The 24,476-nt window shown below is 41.4% G+C and overlaps 1 protein-coding gene across 17 annotated transcripts in view; it reads left to right on the forward strand.

Annotated features, from left to right (window-relative positions):
* The window catches only part of LOC116427642 (uncharacterized), a 188,695-nt gene that overhangs the window by 145,565 nt on the left and 18,654 nt on the right, over positions 1–24,476 (forward strand). For 13 of the 17 annotated variants that reach the window (XM_076368136.1, XM_076368137.1, XM_076368134.1 and 10 more), the window contains one exon: positions 329–388. In XM_076368136.1, the coding sequence (XP_076224251.1) occupies positions 329–388 (60 nt within the window). Of the gene's footprint in view, positions 1–328; positions 389–11,763; positions 12,197–12,229; positions 12,249–24,476 lie in introns of those variants that run through there. The other 4 variants (XM_076368144.1, XM_076368139.1, XM_076368140.1 and 1 more) reach the window with 4 other exon arrangements.

The raw sequence follows: 24,476 nt of genomic DNA on the forward strand, positions 1-24,476 counted from the left end.
TTTAGGAAAATGAATTAAAGTAATTTACAGCGGTAAAATTCAATGTTGTATATTTATTTTATTTAATATTATTATAATAAGGTTTCATTGTTATCATCTTTTAAAGTGTGGTACTTTTTTAAACAATTTCTAACGTTGTATAATTTGTATTGTGATCTCGAGCATAACATACGAGTGCAAAGTGTTAACTATCAAACTTCGATTTTACTGCATCAAATGAAGTGTATACACTAATAAACACAACTAAGAATCGTATCTCGAGTGCAAAAGGTTAGCACTGCGATTCACAAAAATCTCAAAAGTTAATATGTCCATTTTTTTCTTTCAGAACCGTTTCGTTAGTTACGATGTCCAAGATAGGAGCCAAGCTGAAGAGAGCCAAGCCAAGGTGAGTCCCACAATTAATACAGTCTATCGTAATCTCTGTCGGTCTAGCCATTCGTCCTAGTACAAGAAAAACGGATCCCGAAAGAGGACAGCTAATAGCCGTGTACATAAATCAGTACATATCAGCCAGCGAATTTCTGCGGGCAACAGGTGGCGAATGGCGACCGATGGGGAGGCTCGTTAATTCTCGTCGGTTTCCACTGGCGGCACGCGGTATTTCATTTTCGTTGCCAACGACTCGGAAAAACGGTTCGACGGGACCGCCGAATAGACGGGCAGGGAAACGAGGAAATTATTTTCTGTATCGCGCAACTGTTCGTTGAGCAATATTTCAGCGATCGGAAGGAAAGAGGGATTATTCGAAAAACGTGTTTCTGTTGAAACTGGATGAATGGTTTAATTAATCTCTGTAAATAGTCACTTGACAATTTGAAGAGAATTAAATAGAGAAAATTCTTTATACATTACACATTATTTTATATAATTTTTATTTTTTTAATTCGAAAATATAAACGTTCGAAAAATTGATGAAGAAATAGACGAAAGATTATTATATAATTATTTATATAATATAATTTATTTCGTCTGTTACCTTATAAATTTTTCGAACGTCTAAATTTTCGACTTAAAAAAAATCGAAACGAATCGTGACTAGTAATTCGAATTTTCTTAGTAACATCTCCAATGCATATACTTTTCAGTTTAAAATGAATAAGACGAAAATTCCTAACATATACAAGCTCCCACTCTGCAATATATAACATTTCCAATTCCAGAATAAACCTAGAACCATGTCAACTCAGAAATAGCCACAAGCCATCTTTCAACAAACAAGGCGGCAACAAAATAGACGAAAGTCATTATTAGCCTACACAAATTCCTATGCAGTTTCTAAATATATAATATTTCGAATTCCCGAATGATTCTAGCACCGTACCAAACTCAGAAAGTCGTCACAAATCATCTTCCAAGAAATCCTCGCGCACACGTTCCGAAGTTCAAGGAAAACTCGGAAAGCCCGCGATAACGCGGCCGCGTTGGTAATCGTGGCAACGCGAAAGGCCGGGTTTACGAGCTGATACTCGGTTTAGCCCGGTGCGTCTGGGAACAGAGTAAAATCGTTCTCGGGACAGAAGCTCGCTCGCTCGCTCGCTCGCTCGCTGACAGAATGTTTTACGTCCCCTTTTACGGGCGTTCTCGCGGTTGTTCCGTGTTTCCCGCGCGTTAACGCGCGCGCGCGCTCGCCGCTATTATTTCCGGCTGCGTCGCACCGCGAATCCCAGCAGCCCGAGCGCTTTTATCGTAGGAACCGACGCACGACACACGACACAGTCGTTGAAACAATGCCCCCCGCGCAAAATCGCGAGGAGAACATTTCCAACGAACGTACCGCGCAGCGCACAGCGAAAAAGTGGGTTACGCTTTATCTGATGCAGCCGTTTATGCCGCTCCGCGGTCGTAAAACGTCGCAGACTGTGTCCTCCGCCTCCGCCCGCGCGCGATCGGGAACTGACTACCTGGATCTGCTTTGTCGATCGAAGAATCGATCGGTGGGTCCATTGAACATACGAATTGACGAGAATTTTCGGTGCGGGTCGCTAAACCACTTTAGTATTGGTCTTTCTTGGTAAACATTGTTGTTTGGAGTAGTTTGGATTGCGTATTAGTTTCAGTAATGTTTAATTATGAATGAAAAATTGTTGCCATTCAATTGTTAGTAATAGAAGCTTTTTGGTTTATGGAAAAGTAAACTGTGCTGCTGAATTTGAAGGAGTTAAGGAGGTTTAATGAGTTTTTTACTTCGTCTGTAACGGTGTTTTGGTTAGAATCATTGCAGAGGAATTAATTTATGCGGAACAGTAGGTGGAGAATGTAGAGTAACCTTTTTTCGTGTGATGCTGTGTGTTTTAATTGGAAAAGTGTATTTTGGGGATTTATTATTGTTTGTTACAAGCATTTTAGACAAGGATATTTGGAATTTTTGGTATATTATTCATTACAATGCATTTTAGGAGAATTCAGTGATAATTGCTCGTAGTGACCGAGTGGCCTGATCGAAAAATCATTAAGTTGAGAGTAGATATAAAAAGTAAGTGGAAGAAAGAACCAAATCCTCTCATTTGTAGTTTTATTCTCGAGAAAGCAAAGTTCACGATCTCGCTGAGAACTCTTGCACTCGATTAGGAATTGATTAACGCGTCTACCCATTAACGGGTTTTCAAGCCTGATTCTCGAGAAATAAATTTTGCTCTTTCCTATGCAGGTTAATCTCCTTCCTCCTTTCACCTAATCTCTGAACGGTATGTAAATATGTTCACCGAAGTTGCCGGTGATGGGTGAAAGATTACGCGCGGATCGCCGAAGTGTCAACAGGTTGAAGTTGACAGGATCAGCTCTCGAAAGTTTCCATCTTCGGAACTTTGCAATTCGGAGCGTCTCGGAAAATGGTTACATGATCCGACGTAACGGACAGTAGTCAGAAATTAATTAAATACTTGTATTATAATATTATTAATTATTAGCAAGGTTAATTATTAACATTAGTAATCATAATATTACTATTTAGCTAATCGAAGGAGATTTGACAAAAATCTTTCTGGGGAACCCGGAAATAATAGTTCGACCTCTATTATTCTAAAGCCACTGAATGATAGAACAACGAGAAGAATAAAAAAAAGAATTTTACATAAAAAATTCGTAGAGAATGTATTAAAAATCTAGACATAGAGACGCACGGTTATACATCGCGTCCGGGGTACCGTTAACCGAGAAACAATTGTTCGAAATAAATGGGAAAAACGTACGGCAACTGTGCGCCGCAGACGTGTCTAAAATTTCAACTGTAACAGATAGTGTCTCTGGTGGTTGATTACGTAATGCCGAGCTCCGAGGCAGAAGCGGATGATAAAGAACGATGAACGACCGTAAACAGTCTTAATGATTCAGCGAATCGCATTTAGAAACACTGTCGTGAAAGCTTCAAGACACCACGCGAATTGATAAATCGATATCGCTGAACGAGACGCGGCACGTTAAACTACTAGAGGCATCAAGCAATAGGAAATGAGGATTTTAGTCAAACTTAATAAATTATACAAATTTCGTAACATATAGTAAATTGTACAAATTTTAAAAGTTTAGTGAAACCATTTTATATAAAAACATTGACTCTTCACTTTCTAATTTCCTAAAAGACCAATAAATGTTAATTAATCTTTAGAGGATCGATATTATTCTTTTTTAAATATTCATCTACATTGTGACAATATTTATGCATATACGCAATGTATTTACACATTGCATGGTATTTAGAGATGCATACAAAGCTCCGAGTATCTTTCTCGGGCCTACATTAGGGTAAATCTGAAAGGCTAAGGATTAAACGGGCCATTTCTGAATTACTCGAAAACAATCGTAACATTCAGGATAACCGATGTCGATTGAAAATGTGCAATAACGTAACTAACAAAGGAATAACTGAAAAAACGGTCAAAATTTTCGTTGCGCTTAACGAATTAATCTTTCTCTCAATACCGAAAACAAAACATAAATCGTAATTACCAGTCACACCACGCAAAGATCAACTTTAAAATTCCCATCACACAAAAGCATAAATCACAATATTCCCAATCGTATTTACAAAAGAAAGTATCACAAATTCTCAATAAACCAAAAAACATCAAAGCAATCCCGAAGATCGCCATGTAAGATGTTAATCCCCTTATCCCCAATTCCCATAGTTGCATCCTGCGTTAAAACAGCATCGGTAGAAGCACGATCGTATTCGCCGAGGTGTGGTGGAGGCGTGCTGGATAAATAACCGTTCAGAGCGTAGACCGGTGAATAAGGGGGGAAGAAAAGGGAAAAAAGGAAGCGGAAAAAAGATTCGAGAGTGAGCGCACAGTGAATAGGACACTGTAGGAACGACGCGATATGGAGTTTACCGTTACTTGGCCCGAAGTCTCGTTACAGCCTTACAGCCGGGGATCAAGCCGGCCGTCGAATGGTGTTCGAGGCACTCGGATGCCTCTCGTCCGGCCGGTCGGCTGGCTCGCGCTCGGTAGCTCGCTTTCGGTTCATCGGAAACAGGAGAGGGAAACAGAGGATCCAGCCGTGGACGTTCTATCGCGGCTGGTAAAGTTGTTTTCTTTCCATTTTGCCTTACCACTGTAATGCGGCGGATCGTCACACAGTCCACTTGTGGATAAAACCTCAAAATTCGACAATTGACATAACGAAAATTGAAGGTTACCAATTGGTTGCTAAGTAGTTTCTGCTATATGAAATGATTTTCGTTTGAAGAATAAAAATTTTGTGCAAATGAATTCAGTTTCTGTATTTGTATAATGTTGGAATCGAAATCCAGAATATTCATTGCCATTGAAAAAGCTTCGTAATATTGCCGTAATGTAAACAAAAATATAACTATCATATGTTTAGCTCCATACCTTGCAACTTTTGTCTGATGCATTTGTTTGTATCATTCATACTTTTTAAATTATTGAGTTTTGTTCAGGAAATGAGCGTTTGGCCGTATTGCGCGCCGCCAGGATGTTTATCTTTGGATATTCGCTTGGATTCCATTCGATATCGACTTGGGCTCTTAAACACGTTCGTCTTCTATTTGAACTCGACCACTTGTCTTACGATTTATTTCATCTCGAACGTACCTACTTTAATTCTGTTGCAACTCTGTAAATAAGAGTGTTACGAAGGAGACTGGAGTATTACGGGTTTAATGAAATTCATTTATGAAAATAAGAAAATCGTTTTAAAAAAAATAATTGACTGAATCGAGTTACGTACGGAAAGCACATGCGGGCGAGACTCGTCATTTCCACGCAAGTCAATTTTGACTCTTTTAGGGTTCTCAGTTTGTCTATCAGTTTATAAATGCATTCGAAATGTTAAAAAGAAACAGGAAATAATCTGGTAACAGTTTGGTTGTACAATTTTTTAGTTTAAAGTATTCTATGAATTGAAATGCGAGTGGATACAGTAAAATTAAACGAACGGAACGGGGTATGTAGTATGTAATCTCGAAATTGAGGTAATTGCAGTGAGTGTTAATTAGTAATTGTATGTAGTCATCTGGGAATAAGGATTGAATGAAAACATGCATTTTAATTGTTAGTCTTAATCAGCAATCTGATTGTATTTTGCTAAAATCCGATCTTTTCACGGATCGAAGTGATGAGCTCTACTCTATGAACGTTCTCGATGACCTAAGATGAATCAGTTTCAAAAATTCTCCACGAAGATCGAATTGAAATAAGCTGAATAAAAATTGCACGCATCAATTCTAAAATTAGCAAGCATCACACCAAACGAATATTTAAATTAAACTTTCACAAGAGTGAATCACTACGCGTATCGATTCGACGCCGTAATTCCGTTTTACTTTTTTATTGAAAAACCGCAGTTTCCGGTGGCGCAAGTATTGCTAGGACACTCTATGTCTGGAGTATTAAGCCACTGCAACGCGTCTAATAATAATTCCTCTCGAAAGCGTTCACTCGTTATTCCTGTCAGCCTTGAAACAAGGTCTTGTTTATAGCCACTTGTTGCAAGTTTGATCAATGCTGCATCCTTGATATAGTTACAGTATCTGTAACACGAAATAACGAGCCAGTTCTTCTCGAGCATTTCTCGATTTGATAGTACTTATTCAAGGAATCCACAATGGTAATGCAAATAATGTTAATTCGTTTGAAGTTGTAAGAATTTCCATTGCAAACTGCATCTGTGTTCGTTAATGTGTTATCCAGAGAGCTACGAGGGACTCGTTGCCAAGAATGCGATTCTTTCGCCAGTCTCCGCCGTTAAGGCAAAGTAGATACGGTCGGTAACGCACAGACAAGCCGGCAGAGCTCTCTGATAGCCATCGCACCGGTAACCGCTTGTGTCGGTAAGAGACGACTCTGTCTGCGGTGCAGTTTACTAACAGAGAGCCTACAGGTGCCTGTAATACGAAACCGGGTGTAAATCGTTCGATTTGTTTTCATTAACAGTGTCGGTGACCTCACTGTGCAACCATTCGCGATTCACTTCGTGTTCTACATACAGATATTACCAGTGGAAACCTTGTCTCTGCACGATTCTTGTAACGTTTAATCGATTACTCAGTTATCATCGGTATATCAGTTTCTTTTGTAACATTTTTATCAACGATGTAGCTGATTTTTATAGCACGCAGATTGCTCGTTATTCAGTTCTTTATAATCAGCGTGTTCTTTATCCACTATTTTGAAACGATTATTCATCTGATCATTTTGCTCTCCAGACAGTTGATTTTGAAATTTGTTGAAATCAGTCATTACCTTCAGTTTATACGAAAACTAGTATTTGCGTTATAAAGTAGTGACTCTCGCACATGAACAAAGAAACGAAGTGATATAACAGAAAGAATGGAAACCGGGCGTCTCTGAAATCGCGAGGAATTCTTGCGGCTCGTGCCAAAGGACTTTCTTCTTCCGTTACGTAAAAAGAGTCCTACAAGAAAGCACGGACGGGAGTCCGGTGGTTCGTTCAAGCGAGAAAACGCTTGTGCAACTAGAAAACGCTCGGATTTACAATAAACTTTTTACCCGGCCGCTCTAGAAGCGGCGCGATCGGTGGTAATCTTGACGCAACCCGGCCGGCAGGGCCTCCGGAGATTTCAACGCGTGGTTGAGCAGTGCTCGTCGTCTGACCACCGGCGTTCCCTCTCTACTTGCGGCCGACCGGTCATTTTTTCGCAACTTCCTCGTTCGTAGATTAACACGTGCATCCGAGCTTTGAAAATATTTTAACACCACAACTACTGAGTTACCTTTTTTAGTATTTTTATTTTCTACACTATTCACTTAATATTGATTTTTTTATTGCCACTGTGAAAATATATTCATCGATACATACATAGATGAAGAGTAGGCAAATGAGAGCGGTTAATAATACTGTGACAGTTATTTCAAACTTTAAAATACAATCTATTACCGTTAAGGCAGAGTTTTAGACACGTTTTATAAATATCCGAACATAAGATATCTTTCTTTACGATTGATCGAAGCTCGAGTTTTTCATCGCGAATGCCTATCGTGAATAACTGCGTATTCTAGGTGAAGTCTCTAAAAATAGATGATCATTGCCCTCGTATAATTGCATCTAATGAAAGGATGCAAGAACGTTCATGCAAGCGCAACTAGCATTCCGAGCTGCCGGGAAAAACGCACAATGCCCGCATTGTTGGCATTCCGGCCGAGTAAGATTAAATAATATACACAGCCGCCTACGCAAATTTTCAGAAATCACACGTTTCCTCCTAATTTAATCAATAATTCCTAACAGTGTGTAGAAGCTGCACGATTTTTCCATTTCATTTGAAATTCAGTAACATCTTTGATCCATCAAACATACATTAAAAAGCCATTAACAGGCATTTAAGAAACTGAAGTTTCAACTAAGTCAGCTGATGCCGATGTTCTTGAACGCGTTTCATTGAATCCCGAGGAACTATTTTTATGCGACGCTATACCGACGTTAGCCTCCACTTTAATCGTTTCGATCTATCCCTTATCGGGCGGCTAATTGGCGGGAAGATCGGCGAGCGTTCGCCTATCGGCTTTTGACATTTGCTCTGGGAGCGTGGAGCGTCTGTAAGGCGGTTTGGTATTTGCGTGGCATTTATCGCGGCGCGTCGCTTTCGTCGCGGGATGCCAGCAAGGCCAGGGAATCCTTACAAATCCTTGCTTCGGCGTGGCGTACCGTTAGCGCGACGAATAAAACCGTCGCTGGCTGTGTTTGTTCAATGGATTGGTACGATTCACGCGACTGCTCCACCAGAAACAGTCCCTCGACAAGCACGTTCCGTAGTTCCTTCGAATTTTAACCCTTGACGGACGTGACATTTTTTAATGTAACCAACGTTCGTCGCTTGCCAATAGTTTAGCGACTTTTTTACTTAGTAGAACCTGGATTTTAACGAAGTCGCTATTTTTCGCGATCCAAATTATTCACAAGCTTGGTTAGATTAGAATAGAGTATGCTTTCCAAAATTTCTTCTCAAGTTTCTTTAAGAGAATTTTGCACGAAGCGAAATATATATAATGAAAATGATAAATTATCAAATGAATTTTTAGTTTTATTTTTGGAACTTAGCGGTTTTTCTTTTGGAAAAGGATAGATCCTTCATTTTAAATCTAACTATAACCGTACCTCTAATGTCAGATTTTCAGAAATTCAATCGTTTGTAATATTTCATGAATATGCTCGTCACGATTCGCCGTTGCGACAGGATATTCCGAAATTCGTCTGGGTAGTTTCACTACCGGAGAATTACGGCACAGAAACCGTCGACAGGTCCGCGAAGGTCTTCCTATCTACGAGATAGACGTTCGAGGAAGAGGACGCAAGGATATATCTGCGGTTCTCCAGCGGTTGCGTCGCGACGCTAGAGGGGGAGGGAGATAGCGAGAGAGGAACGGTCACGATAGGTCACCGCTAGTACCGGAGAACCGGGTGTCTGGCGAAAATAGAACGACCAGGTATACAGGGTGGACCGCCTAATCGCGCATCTTGATCCTGTTGGATCGAGAAACTGAGGCAACCTTCTTCCAAGTTACTTTCAAAATACATACGAAAACTGATACATTAATTCAAATTCGAATCCATTAACTAATAAAGTAACTAATACCTCACTTAATAAATTCACTTGTAACATTAAAAAATCTCATATTTGTTAACATTCAACAACCACTATGACACTTCTCTAACATAATTCAAATATTCTCACAAATTTCCTAGTCCTAGATCCCAATTGCCAAAGAAAATAACCGACCCATCGCAAAACCTACCCAATCTCGGAAACATGACCACCGCAAAGATCCGAGCCAATGCGTTTACAAGCTACTCAGCCGTTAGGCACCCTGTATACCGATCGAGCGTGAACGCGATCCTCGATGATCGCCGAGCGGCGCTACGATTCGCGGCGCACCGGTTTTTAGAAAGCAACGGCTCGGCGACGCGCGTTCCGTCGAAAAAGGCCGACGTCGCTCTGCTACGTTTTCGCGGTGTCGAAACGTTTTGTCAGGGCGAAGTGAATGTCTAGGTAACAGGACAGCCGACGGGGGAAGGGAAAAACGGTATGGTGAAACGACGGGCGACGAAAGAACGGCGATCGGGAGGAGGAGGAGGAGGTTTCGCGACGGTGCTCGAGCGAGAACAGCTGGCAACCAGCGAGATTGGTAGCACCGTTACCGCGGCTGCTTGTCCGATTCCTCGTAGATCAGTCTCCTCGATCGTACGTCGTCCCTGTTTCTCTCTTGTCAGGGGTCATTAGTCTTCAGTGGCGTATCGGGACAGCATTTGCTTCGCGTTTGCCTGGCCAACGGCAGTAAGGAGACTCGGTTCTCTTGAATCCTGCGACTGGGCACACTTGCAGTCTCGTTTGACGATTACCTTGGAGTTTATAAATACGGTAGATTAATCGCGTCGCTATGTTTTGCGATCCAGATCGTTCAGAAGCTTGGTTATTTATGACTTCGACGACTAGGATTCTTAGATTATAGGTTACATCGAATTCTGCAAACTTTGAAGGATTTCTTCGATGATCACCTTGGGGCTTGCGAATATAGTAGATTGATCGAGTTGCTAGTTTTCGCGGTCCAGATCCTTCAGAAGCTTGGTTATTTACGACCTCAGTAACTAAGATTCCTAGATTAGATGAAATTCTGCAAACGTTGAAGGATTTCTTTGAGAGTCCTTATTCATTTGGACCGTTAGTCGTCTGATTGAATCGGATAATCGAAGATCTATTGCACTACAAACTGAGTCCATCATGATTTTGAATGTAACTTTGAAAATGCGTAACTGTAAGATTCTATCGTTATACATTGAATGTATTTTTCCTCGTTTTCTTAGGTTTGCAGATTCGAGTATACTTCGGAGACCCTCTTGTTAAACGTTGGAATAATTTTTGTACGTAACTATGATATTCCATTGGTAGAGCGTGTATTTTTCTGCGCTCGTAGTTCGCACAGACAATAAGATTGTAGAACGTGGTACTACAGTGTACACCGGAGGCTGATTACGATAATTGTAACGATAATTACTGTAATAACAGTTACGGATGTTAGTCGATTCTCATTTAATAACATTCGTACCCGGCGGACTTTCAAACCCAATTACCTCGGGAAGGTAACGTTTACACAAAGTAAGATTAGTCTACATTTTCGACTTACTTTCCCGTCGCCGGCCATGGTTGTATTCGCCATGATTACGGGAACACGCGGACAGGTTCATTCATTTCCGCGTAACAAATTTTCTACCTCGTCGCGTGATTGTCCTCTTTCGAGCAAGAGATTGCAACTAAAAAAGAAACAGGCGACGAGCGAGGAAAAAAACAATAAAAATGAACAGGATCCCTTGGCCTGACCCGGTACCACCGACTTTCTATTCGCACCCACGTCCCGAAACGTCCACAAAGGACCGCGTTTCGATCACCGCCGCTGGCCGCCATGCAACCCGTTCCGCGGCCTGACAATCGCACGCGCCAGTCGTCACGCGACAGCAGCCTCGTTTTCAAACGGAATTACCGAAGCCCGGAATCACCGGTTTCCCGGATTCCCTCTCGCAACAGCCGGCCCTAGTCTTGTCTTCGACGCAACATCGTGATCGCGAGATCTCCGCGAGAATTTATTCTCTTTCTGTGAAAATGTTTATGTCGGTGTATATTCAATTTATTGCAGGAATTTCAGAACGAATGTCTCTATATTGGAGACACCAAGCATCAGAATCATTTGCTTTTAGGAAGATATAAATGTTGAAACATAACATTACTCATTCAATGGTACTCACAATATTAGTATTCAGTATTAGCGTATCGACGATAACCAAATGTCTATTCTACTGTTACTAATTATAACAAGTAACCTATCTTCACCAACCATTTCAACTAAATCTCACTATAAATAATTATAACCACCTTTCCCAGAACTTGACACTTACTAAATATCAAAAAATAACTATGCAAAATATGAAATACTACTAAACATCCCTCTCTGCAATGATACAAATCACTCCCATTTCCTCGAAACAATTCCAAAGACCCACGATTCCCCAAGATCCTCTATTCTACTCCCAGTGTTTACCGAAGGATTAAACCTCCACCCACGCGTCAAAGGTTGCTAGTACACGTATCGTCCTAGGTGGCTCTTGATCGCGCGATTACGTCCCTGTCACCTGCGCCGCCGCCACGGGGGGCACTGCCACTTCTACCCAACACCGAAACTCGCCTTGCCTCGCCTCGCCTCGCCTCGCCTCGCCTCGCCTCGCCTCGCCTCGCCTCGCCTCGCCCCGACTCGCGGCGAGGAGGAAGAGAACCGCGCGCGAGGAGGCCGCGGTCTCGCCAGTACGGTGACGCGTTTTCCGCGCGCGCGACACACGCCTTGCGTTCCCTCTTTCGCCGTCTTCCGCGGCTTCGCGCGCGAAAGGGCTTCCCTCCGCGAGTTATTCCCGATCGATCACACCGGGGACCGTCCCCGGATGAAGGTCGAGGCGGCTCAGTCGAAGCCTGCGTTTCGATCGGCGAACACGCGTCGACGCCGCTCTTTTTTTCTTTCGCGATCCGCGGAAAGTGAACCGTGATTCGGACATTTTTCTTCTTGCTGTCTCTTCCGCGAGGAAGTCCTTTGAAAGTGTCACTGTCCGGGCGAGTTCTCTTTCAGTTTTTTTTAGCAGTGAGTCGAGTGTCCTGCGTTCCAACGGAGTTTCAGTGCGAAGTATTTATTCCGATTGTTCTGTTTGGATTCGAGATATTGGAGTTTGAATGTTGGTTGGAGTTTGATGCTCAGAGGATTTTCTATTTCGATACGGCGAAGAATTTGGTCATTGGGGTTTTGTGTTGTCGAAGATTAAATGCTGCTTGGATTTTGATGGGGTTTAGGGTATTTTTAATTTTGATATGAAGAACTTGGTTACTGGAGTTTTAACGTGTTGTCGGAGACTGAATGGTTGGATTTCGATGGTGTATAGAGTAGCTTGTATTTAGGTATTGAGGAGAGGAATTGGGCTGTAAATTGGTTGGAATTGTAACGTGTTGTCGAAGTGTTCGGTTTTGTTTGAGATGCGTGCTTGGAACTCGCGCATTTATGAATGAGAATTCTTTTTTCATGGAAAACAGTGTGACCGATATTGAAGAGCACGAATTTATATTAATCTATATATATATATATATTGTTCGGTTTCTATTAGAAGTCTTTTTGTACGAGCAGTCGATACACCTGGGTTAGGATTTGTGAAAATTAAAGATAACTTGATTTATTCAATGTTCTATTTGAAATTTATTTTAATCTTCAAAAGCAAAGAAAACGATAGTTAATCAAGGAGATTGATTCATTAAAAGTCTCTGGAGAACTTTAATCGTGTTTCCCCCTTTAGTTACCTAAAAATGTTCCACAGGGTGTTACTCGAAGATTGAAACGATGTTCAGTATTTTGGGGATAAATTGGATAACCTTCAGATGCTATCATATGTACCTATACTCAAGATTACCATTATCGAGATTTGTATTTGGTCACAGTGATAACGCGCACTTCGACAACTTTCAATTTTCGATTTAATTTCGGATAACGAACCTCAAGATTCAAACTTGCATTATCTTCGACAACAAATACATAGCGACACTTCTTTTTCCCCGCGATAACACGACCGAAAATCAACGGAGTTATCATTTAATTAATATTTTAACAGCATACTACTTTTACCCTGTCTCGAGCTAGTAACCAAGGGATGATAAGGAAACAAGAGATTTCATTCCACGCTTCAACACCTAAGCCGATCCGACGATTAAACTACGGATCTTTATAAAGAAAAAACTAAAATTTCCTTGGCGTAGTTGATTACGACGTGGATTACTCAGAAGTTTATTACCGCTGCGAATGATTTGAACACGTTACCATTGTGTCGGGATTTAATAAAACACCGTTCGGAATCTGGCGCTCGCGTCTTCATTATTCTCGTTATCTTATACGATAGTTGGTAATTACACGCACTGTTCCTCTTATTTTGTTCCTTCACAGTTTTAATGACCGTGGGCGCCACCGCTAAATCTCGATTCATTTTTTAACGCGTTCCTCGCATTGATATTCGTTGTATAAACAACGTAAATTTGTACATTACGCGTACAGATTGTTCTGTCCGCAGTATTTATACAGCATTATATATTAAAGCAGTCCAATAACGCAATAGATAAATCGCAGTCAATTTAATTATTATAACAATCGAATTAATCACAATTAACTTAATTGTAACGATCAGATTAATCGCAATTTACTTAATTATCATAACAGTTTAATCGCATTGGAAGTAATCATTATAACACTTGAATTGAATAAATGAAAATAGATACAAATTTCGAGGAGAAATACTAAGAAAATTTCAATTTTAAAACTAAGGGTTGAAATCTTCAAATTTCGCTCAATATCGGAAGATAAAGGTTTCACGTGATAAACAGCTCGCGCGCTGAATAAAATGTAGAACGTCGAACTTAGTCCGTGACGAACGGTCTCTAAACAAGTGGCAGTAGCAATCGCGATGAACTACCACGTTTCACGACGATCCTCTCGAGAGAATACAGCAACAGCTGGATCGTTCGAGGATGGCTGCATCCCGCAACGAAGGGTTCACCGCGTTCGGCAATCAGACCGGATCGATCGGCCGCTTCTAAGACAGATAAACGACTCTCGATGTCGGCACGAGCCGACGATGGAAATTAGCATGCTTCCTCCATTCGTCGAACACTTCCTCTTCCTTCGGTTCAGTAAACGCGCGCACTCGTCGGAACCGATTCGCCTATCGCGCTCTTCCTCCTTTATTTCTCCGCCATTGTTTGAACAACAAATCGTTTTATCGCTCCTGCCTCTCGCGCGGAACTTCTTTCCATTTTCTGCGTTCCCCCGCGAATATTGTTCATGATATTGTTTATTCGCGTGATCTTACTTGGATCACGTGTATCCTTTCGCTGTTACTGTCATTGTTGTTACTGCGTCTGCCTTGTTAACTACTGAAGATATTGCGTATCGAGTTCGGACAGTTTGAAAAATGAACGAATCATGGAATACATTATCGATTTGAATAAGAGAGTGTTGGAGTACACAGAAGATCCACGAAATTTACTAAATTAAAAGATAGACATAGAAAATGATTTGTCTTCTAGCAAGGTATCTTTTTCATTTGCGTTATAAAATAGAGGAGTCCTGTAGAGCTCTGTATATACAAGAAAGATTCATCACTAAACAAGCTATTTCTTTCATTCTTTTTCATCAAGAAAGATGTCCTGGATAATCCTGTATCTCATCGTGACTATTCTCCATATAGTTCTCGCCCCACTGCCTATAAATTTCTGATTTCCAGAAAGCGAAGATACGAGTCTCGCAATCCACTAGATCTCCAGTTCGACGATCGTTACTAGCCCGAGTAGGTTCGTTCCGTTGTTTAACCCTTCAAACCCCAACTCAGAACTCCCAGGAATAGTACATTTACTTTCACAATATACATTAACTAATTTATCAGTCTTAAGAGAAACAAATATTTTCATGAAAAATACTGTTCCAACTGACAAAAAAATAGATGGCGATTACCTTGTCGATTTTACACTGGTGATTCTGCGACTAGTCTGTCGCGCATTCTACTGATATCGAAATACGTGGTTTCGAGGCGATGCCACTGGGAACTAAAGGGTTAACGCATCGAAAGGGTGTTCCAAATGAAAGTCGGGCCGGACGCGATCGTGCTCCCAGTGTTTCGGTCGTGTCGTTGACTCCGACATGTCCGCCGCGTTTTATCGGTCCTACGTGCCTCGTTCCGCCGCGATTTAAATATTTATAAGCCCCCGCGGTGTATATAGATTCGTAGCGCGTCCGTGTCCCGCATGGATTTTCCTGCCGCGAAAGCTTCGTGGCAGGGAGAACCGTAAAGGGTTCCTGATACCGTTCGTTTCCTCGTGGAACGCCTTCGGAGGCTCCTTTAATCGACGAATTCGGTGAAAGCGCGTAATCCTCTAACTACGGTCGCGGCTCGACATCGATAAATTTAAACGGTGAAAGCGTTGAACGTTAAATTCACAAAGGAACCTCGGACAGAATCGCCAGGAGGATCAAAGATCGAAATTTCTCTCCGAGATGAATGCTGGCGTCGATTTGCCGGTGACTTTTCGGGATCAGTGTCTCTGGGCCTCTTTTCGTGGATCTGGTTTGTGGGACCAGATTCCTGTTGGGCTCGTATGCATATTATTAGGATCTTCTTATTTCCTATTCTTTGGTCCATGTTGGACCTATTTGAGGAATCCTCTTTTTGAATTCTTTGTTTGACTCCCTATTCTTTGTTTTCATATTGCACTTATTTGGTCTCTTTTGTTGGGCACTCTTTTGAATTCACGGGGGGACCTATTGGAATCTGTTTGACTTTTTATATTTCTACTTCGTATTGGACTTACTTAGTTCTCCTTTTTAAACTTGGATTCCGTTGGATTCTATCAGAACCTGTTTGATACCCTGTATTTCGATCCTACATCAGACTTATTTAGATCTTCTTTTTAGACTCTCCACTGGATTCAATTAGATTCTATTAGCACCTGTTTGATTCTCTATATTCCGATCTCATATCAGACCTATTTAGTTCTTCTTGGAGCCTCCATTGGATTCACGTTCACTCCATATTGGACTTGTTTAGTCTCTCTTCTCAGCTCTATTAGATTCAGTTAGATCCCTTTTTACACCTCTATTATACTTATTCAGATCCTTTCAGAAGCTTCGCCGATTCATTCGTACATCCATTATTGAATCACTGGATACAAACCCTTTAGCACTTGTTGGAACTACTGTCGATACTTTTTAGACCTCTGTCTTCAGCCCTTTGAGCTTTTATTTTACACATTTCTGACTTTCCAGAGCTCTTTCCAAACCTCTACGGACTTCTCGATCTCTCTGAATCTTATCTGAATTCTCTTCGCGCGTCGTCGACAACTTTCTTGTCGACTTGAATGCAGCGTCGGTAGTCCTTTGTGTTCGTTTCGCTAGATTTCTTGTAATGGAGTCGTCAACGGTCGTCGGAGAAACGAGACGACCGCCGCTTAGGCTAGAGATTGAAACACGAGATCGGTTACGCGACTTTTCATCCGGCATAGAATGGACGGAATCTCACATTACTGTGTCGTCGCGTTGTTCCTTCGATGCGCCGCTCGCTATCAATCGCCTCTCTTCCTGTTTCGAGCCCGCTTCCGCTGCGAGAACGCTGCCCGCGTTTCTGCCATTGACTCGCGTGCGGCCATCGCCGGATTTCGAGCTCGAAATAAAGCAAAAGTCACTCGCGTTTCCATTCTCCTCGCGTAAATTTCTATTTCGCGAACTCCTCTGTGTACACATAACGAACTTTCTGTTCTCGTGCTAGGGCAAATAGTAACTTGCTCGCGTTACACGTCGAACGTAAACGTTTCATTCAGCGGCCTGTCTCAGCGTACTATGCAATAAATCAATCCAGCACCGAATATGATACGTTGCTTTCCTCTAATTACACGCTACAAGCCGAACTTCGTTGCTCGTTACACGGCAGGGACCAATTGGCACGTGTTCTGTGGTTATTTTCAATGTTTCCCGTTTCTATCGACATTTCCTGTTCGTTCAATCGTAGATTTCACGTTATTCGTAGCATCGTGTTACATCACGATTGTATTTATTGCGGAATTAATCATGTCGGAGTTTTAGTATCCGCGTTTAGTTGAATGGAATTCGATTAAATCATCCGGTTAAGAGGTTAATGCATTCCGAATTATCGTCGGTCCGCCAATCGCTCGAATCGGAACGTTACCTACAAATTGCTACACCTTCCAGTAACGGCGGGCACGATAATAATACTTTCTAAGTGTGTTATTCGACACGAAAGTGTTCGAGAGGAAAAAAAGGATAGAAACACGCGCGTTACACGATACACGGTGAAAGTTTTATTATAACGACGAATTAGAAACCATTCGGTCCGCGAAGGGTTAAAGCGCCTATCGTGAACCGAAAATATCGATCCGCCGGCTCCTCAAATCCACGCGCTCTTAACTTTCTCATTAATGAAACTGTATGCGATACCTTTTTTCTGATACTTTCTACTTTGCTAGACTTATACATTTTTCTCTTACATTTGCTTCCTTCTCTTTACGTTTCGATTGAACGTTGGTCGTTTGTCAGTACGTTTAATTAAGCTGAAGGTGTACTTAAACATTCCCCTCGGTCTGCTTCCGCTGTTTTTATGAGCTGTAGACATTATTTCAGTAATTTTAAAATTAAAATAGGATCCACAATTTCAAGAAGGATTCAGAAGTTCGAAGGGTGCAAGAGCTCCAGAAGATCCCAAATCTCTGAAAAGGTTAACAGAAGCTTGGAAAAACCTGTAAATAATTACCTTTAAAAAAGGATTTTAGAAAGGTAATCCCTTTTACAGGTTTTTCCAAAGTTCTTTCAACCTCTTTGGACACTCGGGGTTTTTCGGGCCTCCTGAACCTCTTGAACTTTCCGAACTCCTTACCGAACCTTCTAAATCTCTGCTGCTTTAATCAAACAATCAATAGCCTTCACAATCTTCATCCCTCTATCAATATATTCCGATAATTTTAATGTATATTCAACCATCCTCCATATTTTATTAAATTTTCCATTACAGTTTTCTTTTTCACCAAACATTCCCTACGATCGCTCCGTCATTTCACTCTCATCGGTTCATCCAGTACAAAACATACGCTACTCACGCACGCGGGACATCGTAAACAGCTGTGCGTACGCACCGTACTTTATCGAAACATTTCACTGCCTCACAAATAAGACATTACATTTATCTCAATTGTCGATCTAACTAACTACCGAGCGACTTTCCTTCCGAGTAACGCGAACCTCGTGCGATTAGTTGCAGTCGCAGCGGCGGAAATGCTGATGAGAGCCGTGGATCCGACGCGTCGCGTCGCGTTGCGTTGCGGTGGATCGACGTTAATTGACCGTCTCCGATCTTCCGTGACTCTTTCCCAGGACCCTCGGTCTGGTGTCGAGGGTCGAGCTACACGGGAAAAAGCCGTGAACGTGTAACGGGAAACGGCGGAAAAAGAGGGAAAAAGGAGAGGCGCCGTGCCGGTGGCCGGTCGAGGCTCTCCCGCGGTCCCCGTTTATCGGTATCGCGATAGAGTTCGAGGTATTCCAGGAAAACAACGAGTAGCCTGTGCGGTTTTATGGATTTACAGGCAGAATGCACGGGATTCAGGAAAGAATTCGTAAAATATTGAAAGCATGGTGCTTTTTTGAATATTTGTTAGAAAGTTGAATCGAATGATGTGGAAGTATTTCCGGTACTGTTCTAAAGAAGGTTAGTGTTATTTCCAGCAGTGTATAGCTTCCAATAGGTTCTACTTTGAAGAAGAAGATGTGGTTTTATCATTTTCCCAAATACAAACTTCTGTAGTGGCGACCGCATTACTTTTCTGTCAATCTTTTACAGCGATTATCATTAATACGAGCTTATAAACCAATTTCATGACATTCAAAGTGACATTAATGGCAATAAATATTCTGGCTCCTTCAATTTGAGCAGCTTCGCAAATTAATTTGGGAGCATACGAATCAATATTGCAACACGGACAGATTGAAAAATCAATTCTTCCAGCGATGATCTAATTACTTTTCTGTCATACTTTCACGATAATCAACAAGATCTTTTAAACCAATTTTAACACGTTCAGATTGCCAAATGTAGCAAAATTTTTAGTTCTCTTACATCGAGCGTCGCAGCAAATGAACACACGAGCATTCGAACCGATTTTCCAACGAACTGTCAGAAATTAAGGTTCTTCGGCGACAGTCTCGCAGTAGAAACACGTTGATACGGGATCCGGTCCCGGGGCGCGCAATTAGCGGTGCGCGGTCGCGCGGTCGCGCGAGATGTGACGAAACGCTCGCCGTGAGAACTAGGCGAGCCCCTCGAGTCGTATTCCGGCTGCGCGGAGGTCCGCGGAGCGAGTTCTCTTTCGCTCGAAACGAGTTCTTGAGGACGCGCCGCGCCGCGCTGCGCTGCGCCCGCACAGCGGCGTGACCGAGGTCGCAGATAAAACAGAAGGAAACGTAATCGCGCGTCGCACGCGAATCTAACCCATTTCCTTCCCTCCTCTCTCCGCCACCTTTCTCCGTTTCGACTAATTTCGACTGACCCCGATTCCTTTTTGTCGAGCCGCCACCTGCGTGGATCCACTATGAATAATTGAAGCGAGATTCTGCCTAAGAACGATGAACAGCAATTACTCAGAGCCGTTTCGACTTTATTCATCGACGTGTGATTCTTATTACTTCCTTCGCAATCGGTGGATGATGAAGTTCCATAGGACACACAAATTAGAAAGCACCCGTTTCTCTTTTTTCGTCTGAACTTTGTTCAACTCCCGCCGAGTCCAAGGGAATTTGCAGGGGACTACCGATTTCCAGCTGTCGGAAGAGAAAATTGTACAAACGTCATGATTCGGTTGTTTTTAATCGCTGTCGACGCGATGATGGTTACCTTTAATCACTGTCAGTATGATCGTGGTTCTTTTTAGTCACTGTCCATACGATGATAGTTACTTTTAATCACAGTCGATATTTTCCTTCTGCCATTCAATTCCCCCTTTCTCCGTCATTGTTTATTCTCCAAACATCATTCTAAATAATGTTTAGAATAAGAGATCTCAATCGTTCTACAGGGGTTGTGAATGGAAGCGACAACGCAGGAAAGAAAATGTAGCTCGCAGTGAAATCGCGCTCCCAATCCGTCGCGGTGGATGGATTTTCACGCGACCCGCGGATCATTTTCGCCTCCTCTCTCTTTCCGCGTATTTTTTCCCCTCTCTTTTCCGTCCTCCCGGTGTTTTACGACAATGCCACGGAAACGCGAGCACGCCGCTCGGCGTGGCGTGCCAGATTTCCAACATCCTGCTGACACGCAGTCCGCTCGTTAAGCCGTTGTTGGAAATTCTGGCACGCCGATCCCTCGATTCGGGTTATCGCGCCCGATACTTTTGTCATTCTGCTCTCTTTCGCCGGAACGAGACAATTCTATTCCAACGACAAAACTTACGTAAGACGTTCGTATTCGTTGTATACATTAAATCTCTCTGTTTCATCGTAACGAATTTATAAATGAAACGCAGACAATCCCCTGCTCGATCGAACGAGTAAACCAAATGACGAACAAGAAACGGTTCTTTCCTGTTCTCTTAAAAAGTAATGAAAGTAAACAAAGCGACGAAAAGGAACGATCGATAAACTTTCGCTGTGCACAGGCATAATCGAAGGGAAACCCAGAGTCGCTCGCGTCTGAAAGGGAAATTTATCGCTAATGAAACATCGTGCGCAGTAACATCTTAATGATATCAGTTTCAATTTTGCCCGTGCGCGTTCGATTCGTTTTGCTTTCCATTTCCGCGGAGAGCCGTGCGATCGCGAACCAGAACGACCGGCGAATTAGCTCGTCCGGGTCTTCTCGCACGCGACAATCTGTCGAGAGAGGTTTCCCCGTCGCCTCTGCCAGGAAATGGCCGATCGAGCGATCGTCGCGCAGGGAAATTATGCCTTTCAACGCTACGCTTACGAAACGCGTCAATTTGACGCATACCGAATTTTATAAATGTTATTCGATAAATGTTTAGCAAACGCCGATTTCTATTGTTGCAATTAGACGAATGTATATTGTAGTTATCTATGTTTGAACCAAGATCTAAATGAATGATTATCTATTTTGATGGAAAATGAACTAGAAAACTATGTCAAGTAGAATGAACTGTGCAATAAATGTCAGTAAACCTAACGTTAATAATTCTGCCCTTTAACCTCTTGCGCTGGAAATTAATTCAAAGGTTTGGCAAAGTGTTGCGCGAAGAATTTCGTTTTTACCTGTTTTACACAGATATGTACATTAATTTTGTTTACTAATAATTTTGTGTGGAGTGAGACATTTCAAAAGAATCTAATATATATGTTACGGTAAATGTGATTAATTCGGTGATTATGTATAATTGCCGGTTTTTATATATAGTCACCACTAAGTTTGGTAAATGTGATGAATTCTTGAATATTTATCAAATTAACCGGCGAGTTTATATAATTCCCAACTCGTAATAGCGAATGTGATAAATATCTTGACCGATTGAGCCAGTAGAATACAGCGCAGATTTTTGAGTAGTTACTAGTCAGAAGGATAGTTTTTCGCTGGACACTATGACACAAGAGACCGCCAATAACAATATTTTATAATTCACAATTAAAAATTCAATAAATGGCTATTTTAAGTCACACGGACGTAGCCTGAACGAAATTTGAGTAAGGGACTGACATGTCTTGTTAAATGAACGACCTAAGTAGAGAAAATAATTTTATTATTAAAACTTATACAAAACAGTTACATATCGAAAACAAACTAAACCCATACCCTAGAGAGAAAAAACATTTTTCCAAATAACGTTTATTACTACTACTACAAATTATTAAATATTTTAAGTTCACTTATTTAGACATATTAGACTGTTATAACATTTCGAATTACAAAGTTTGCCAGACTTTTTGACAAAGTCCGATCGCGACACGTGCGCGTTCGGTGCTCGCCGAAGGAACCGCGTAAGAAAAAAAGAGAGTGCATCCGACATCGACAAAGATCGCCAATAACGAACAGTAACGGACTTTTATCACATCCGCGATGAATTACGAGTTGGAAATTATATAAACCTGCCGGTTAATTTGATAAATATTCAAGAATTCATTACACTTACCAAACTTAATGGTAATTATATATAATAACCGACAATTATACATAATCACCGGAATAATCACATTTACCGTAACATATATAATGCAACAAGACTATCGATGTGTATAAGATACCATTAGCAATTTTGGAACAGAAACATCTCGACGTGCGTGGTACATCTTTCTAATGCCAGAGGATAACATTAGATTCACGGAACCCACCAATTCTCTATTTTGGAACCTTTAGTTTCCGAGATCCGTATAAATTAACGCCTGTTGTTCTAGGAACGATACAGTGTACACTAAGTGTCCGTAGACCTGGTGTTAACACTAGACTTTGATAATCAAAATAGAAATACAAAGGTTCGGATCAACATTAATCGAAACGAATTGTTAGGAATATAACAAATGATTTTCGGAAGAATTATTAAAGAAATCGACTCAGCCATACTTAGGAAATACTTGGCAATACTTTAGCATTACTTGGCTTGCGATACTCAGCAAATTGAATTGTAGATCGATAGAAACTTCTATAGATGCACTTTCGGAGTTTCTATAGAAAAGTATTACCGTGTACGCTTGATACAGTTCCACTAGAATTATTCTTATACCAACTGATTCCCTTTACATCATGACACAGTATGTTTTGCTTAATCTCATTTTTATCTTATTATATCACGTTCCTTTTATCCATTTTATGAGTTACGTCTTGCAGCGGCGCAACGACCGTGCACCTTATGCAACCGAATACTGTTCGCTGCCTCGTTACTTCCTGTATTGATTCATTCGTTGTACCATCTCAACTTTTACGCAACATAGGGTGATGACAACAGGAATAGGGAAGACAGAAATGGAACACTTACCCGGAAATAGAAAATAATTTTATTTAACTACAAATTACTCCCTTCGATGACATGAGAAGAGAGTCCAGAGAGACATACGTATTAACAAATAAGATCAGTGATAATCCGAGCAGCAATCTGCAACTATATGTTAACAATATTTTTTGTTGTCCATTTATTAAAAAGTATTAAATTGAGTATATTTATTTGTTTTTTGATCATTTATTCTTATCTTTCTTATTACATGCTTTGAAATGGAAAATAGATCGATCGCACCATTTAGAATTCTCTCACATGAAAATAGAGAAGCATAATTCAGTTTCCGAGCTGAAACGAAAGAAGCGCGATCGCGTCGCTTAGCAATTTTCGATCGGCTTTGCGCGAAGACTAATGGCACTTGCCAAATCGATTAACTTCGTAAAACAAAAGCTGGAGAAAAGTGATGCAAGAGCTATACAATAATTTTCAAAATTTCTCTTTCCCAAATTAACACATTGTTGACCGGCAGTTTTACGCAGAAGCTGTGCCGTGTCACCGGTTATTATTCCGTAATTAAGTACGAAAGTGAAACAATCTGAATAAGCTTCAATATATCTTTTTTGTATGTAATGAATTGAAACGAAACTTCGAGCATATCTTTTAAATAAATTTTAACATTTTGCTTTTGCAATATTCTACACTGCCCTGCACTTCAAAAATTGAAATAGTCAATACTAATGCGAACACGAGTTAACTCGTGACCGGTGAACAACGTGTTAAACAATGGTTATAGATAAAATTAAACAATCATTATTATCGGTGTAACTTTACTCTGAAGAATATGTAAACTGTACAAAATAGCATAACTCCAAAGTAATTGTTATTATTACCGCAAGTTTCGCATAGGTAATAGAATTTTTATCTTATGTCACACGCAATAATGACACTTATGTTTAATATGAAAAGTCAAGAGCCAATGAAGCGTTTCAACGATGAAATCTTCAAAAAAAAAAAAATTAAAAAATGGCTTCAATCGATTTGGCAAGTGAGCCATTCAATTTTCCGTGCGTATCAGTTGCACGCCGCGAAACCAGGAAGTCCCGAGTTAGGAAGCCGCCGGGGAACATGGAAACGTTCGGTTATCGCGTGGATTCGCCTCGCGTGAGCAAAAGTAACGGTGAGCCGCGCGGGCGCTAGGCTCTCGCGAGAACCGCCGGCAATAAAGCAAATTTAGAATGATGGCACAATAAGATACAGCGACGGTGAATCGGCCGACCGGCCGGCAGGCAGCCTGGCTGCCAAGGGAAATAGACGACGGGTCGTGAGCAACGTGGAAATCGATCTTGATCGCGTTCAACGGGTCCCGATCCTATCTTTACAAGGAGATGTGGAGCGCAGATGCATCTTGTACACGGACCCGATTCTGGCAGAAGTTGCATCGGTGTTGTTATGCACTCTGTGGTGAGCCTCGCCACGCGAAAATTACTCTAGATCTCTG

The sequence above is a fragment of the Nomia melanderi genome, chromosome 6 (genome assembly GCF_051020985.1).
Source record: "Nomia melanderi isolate GNS246 chromosome 6, iyNomMela1, whole genome shotgun sequence".
Taxonomy (NCBI): Eukaryota; Metazoa; Arthropoda; class Insecta; order Hymenoptera; family Halictidae; genus Nomia; species Nomia melanderi.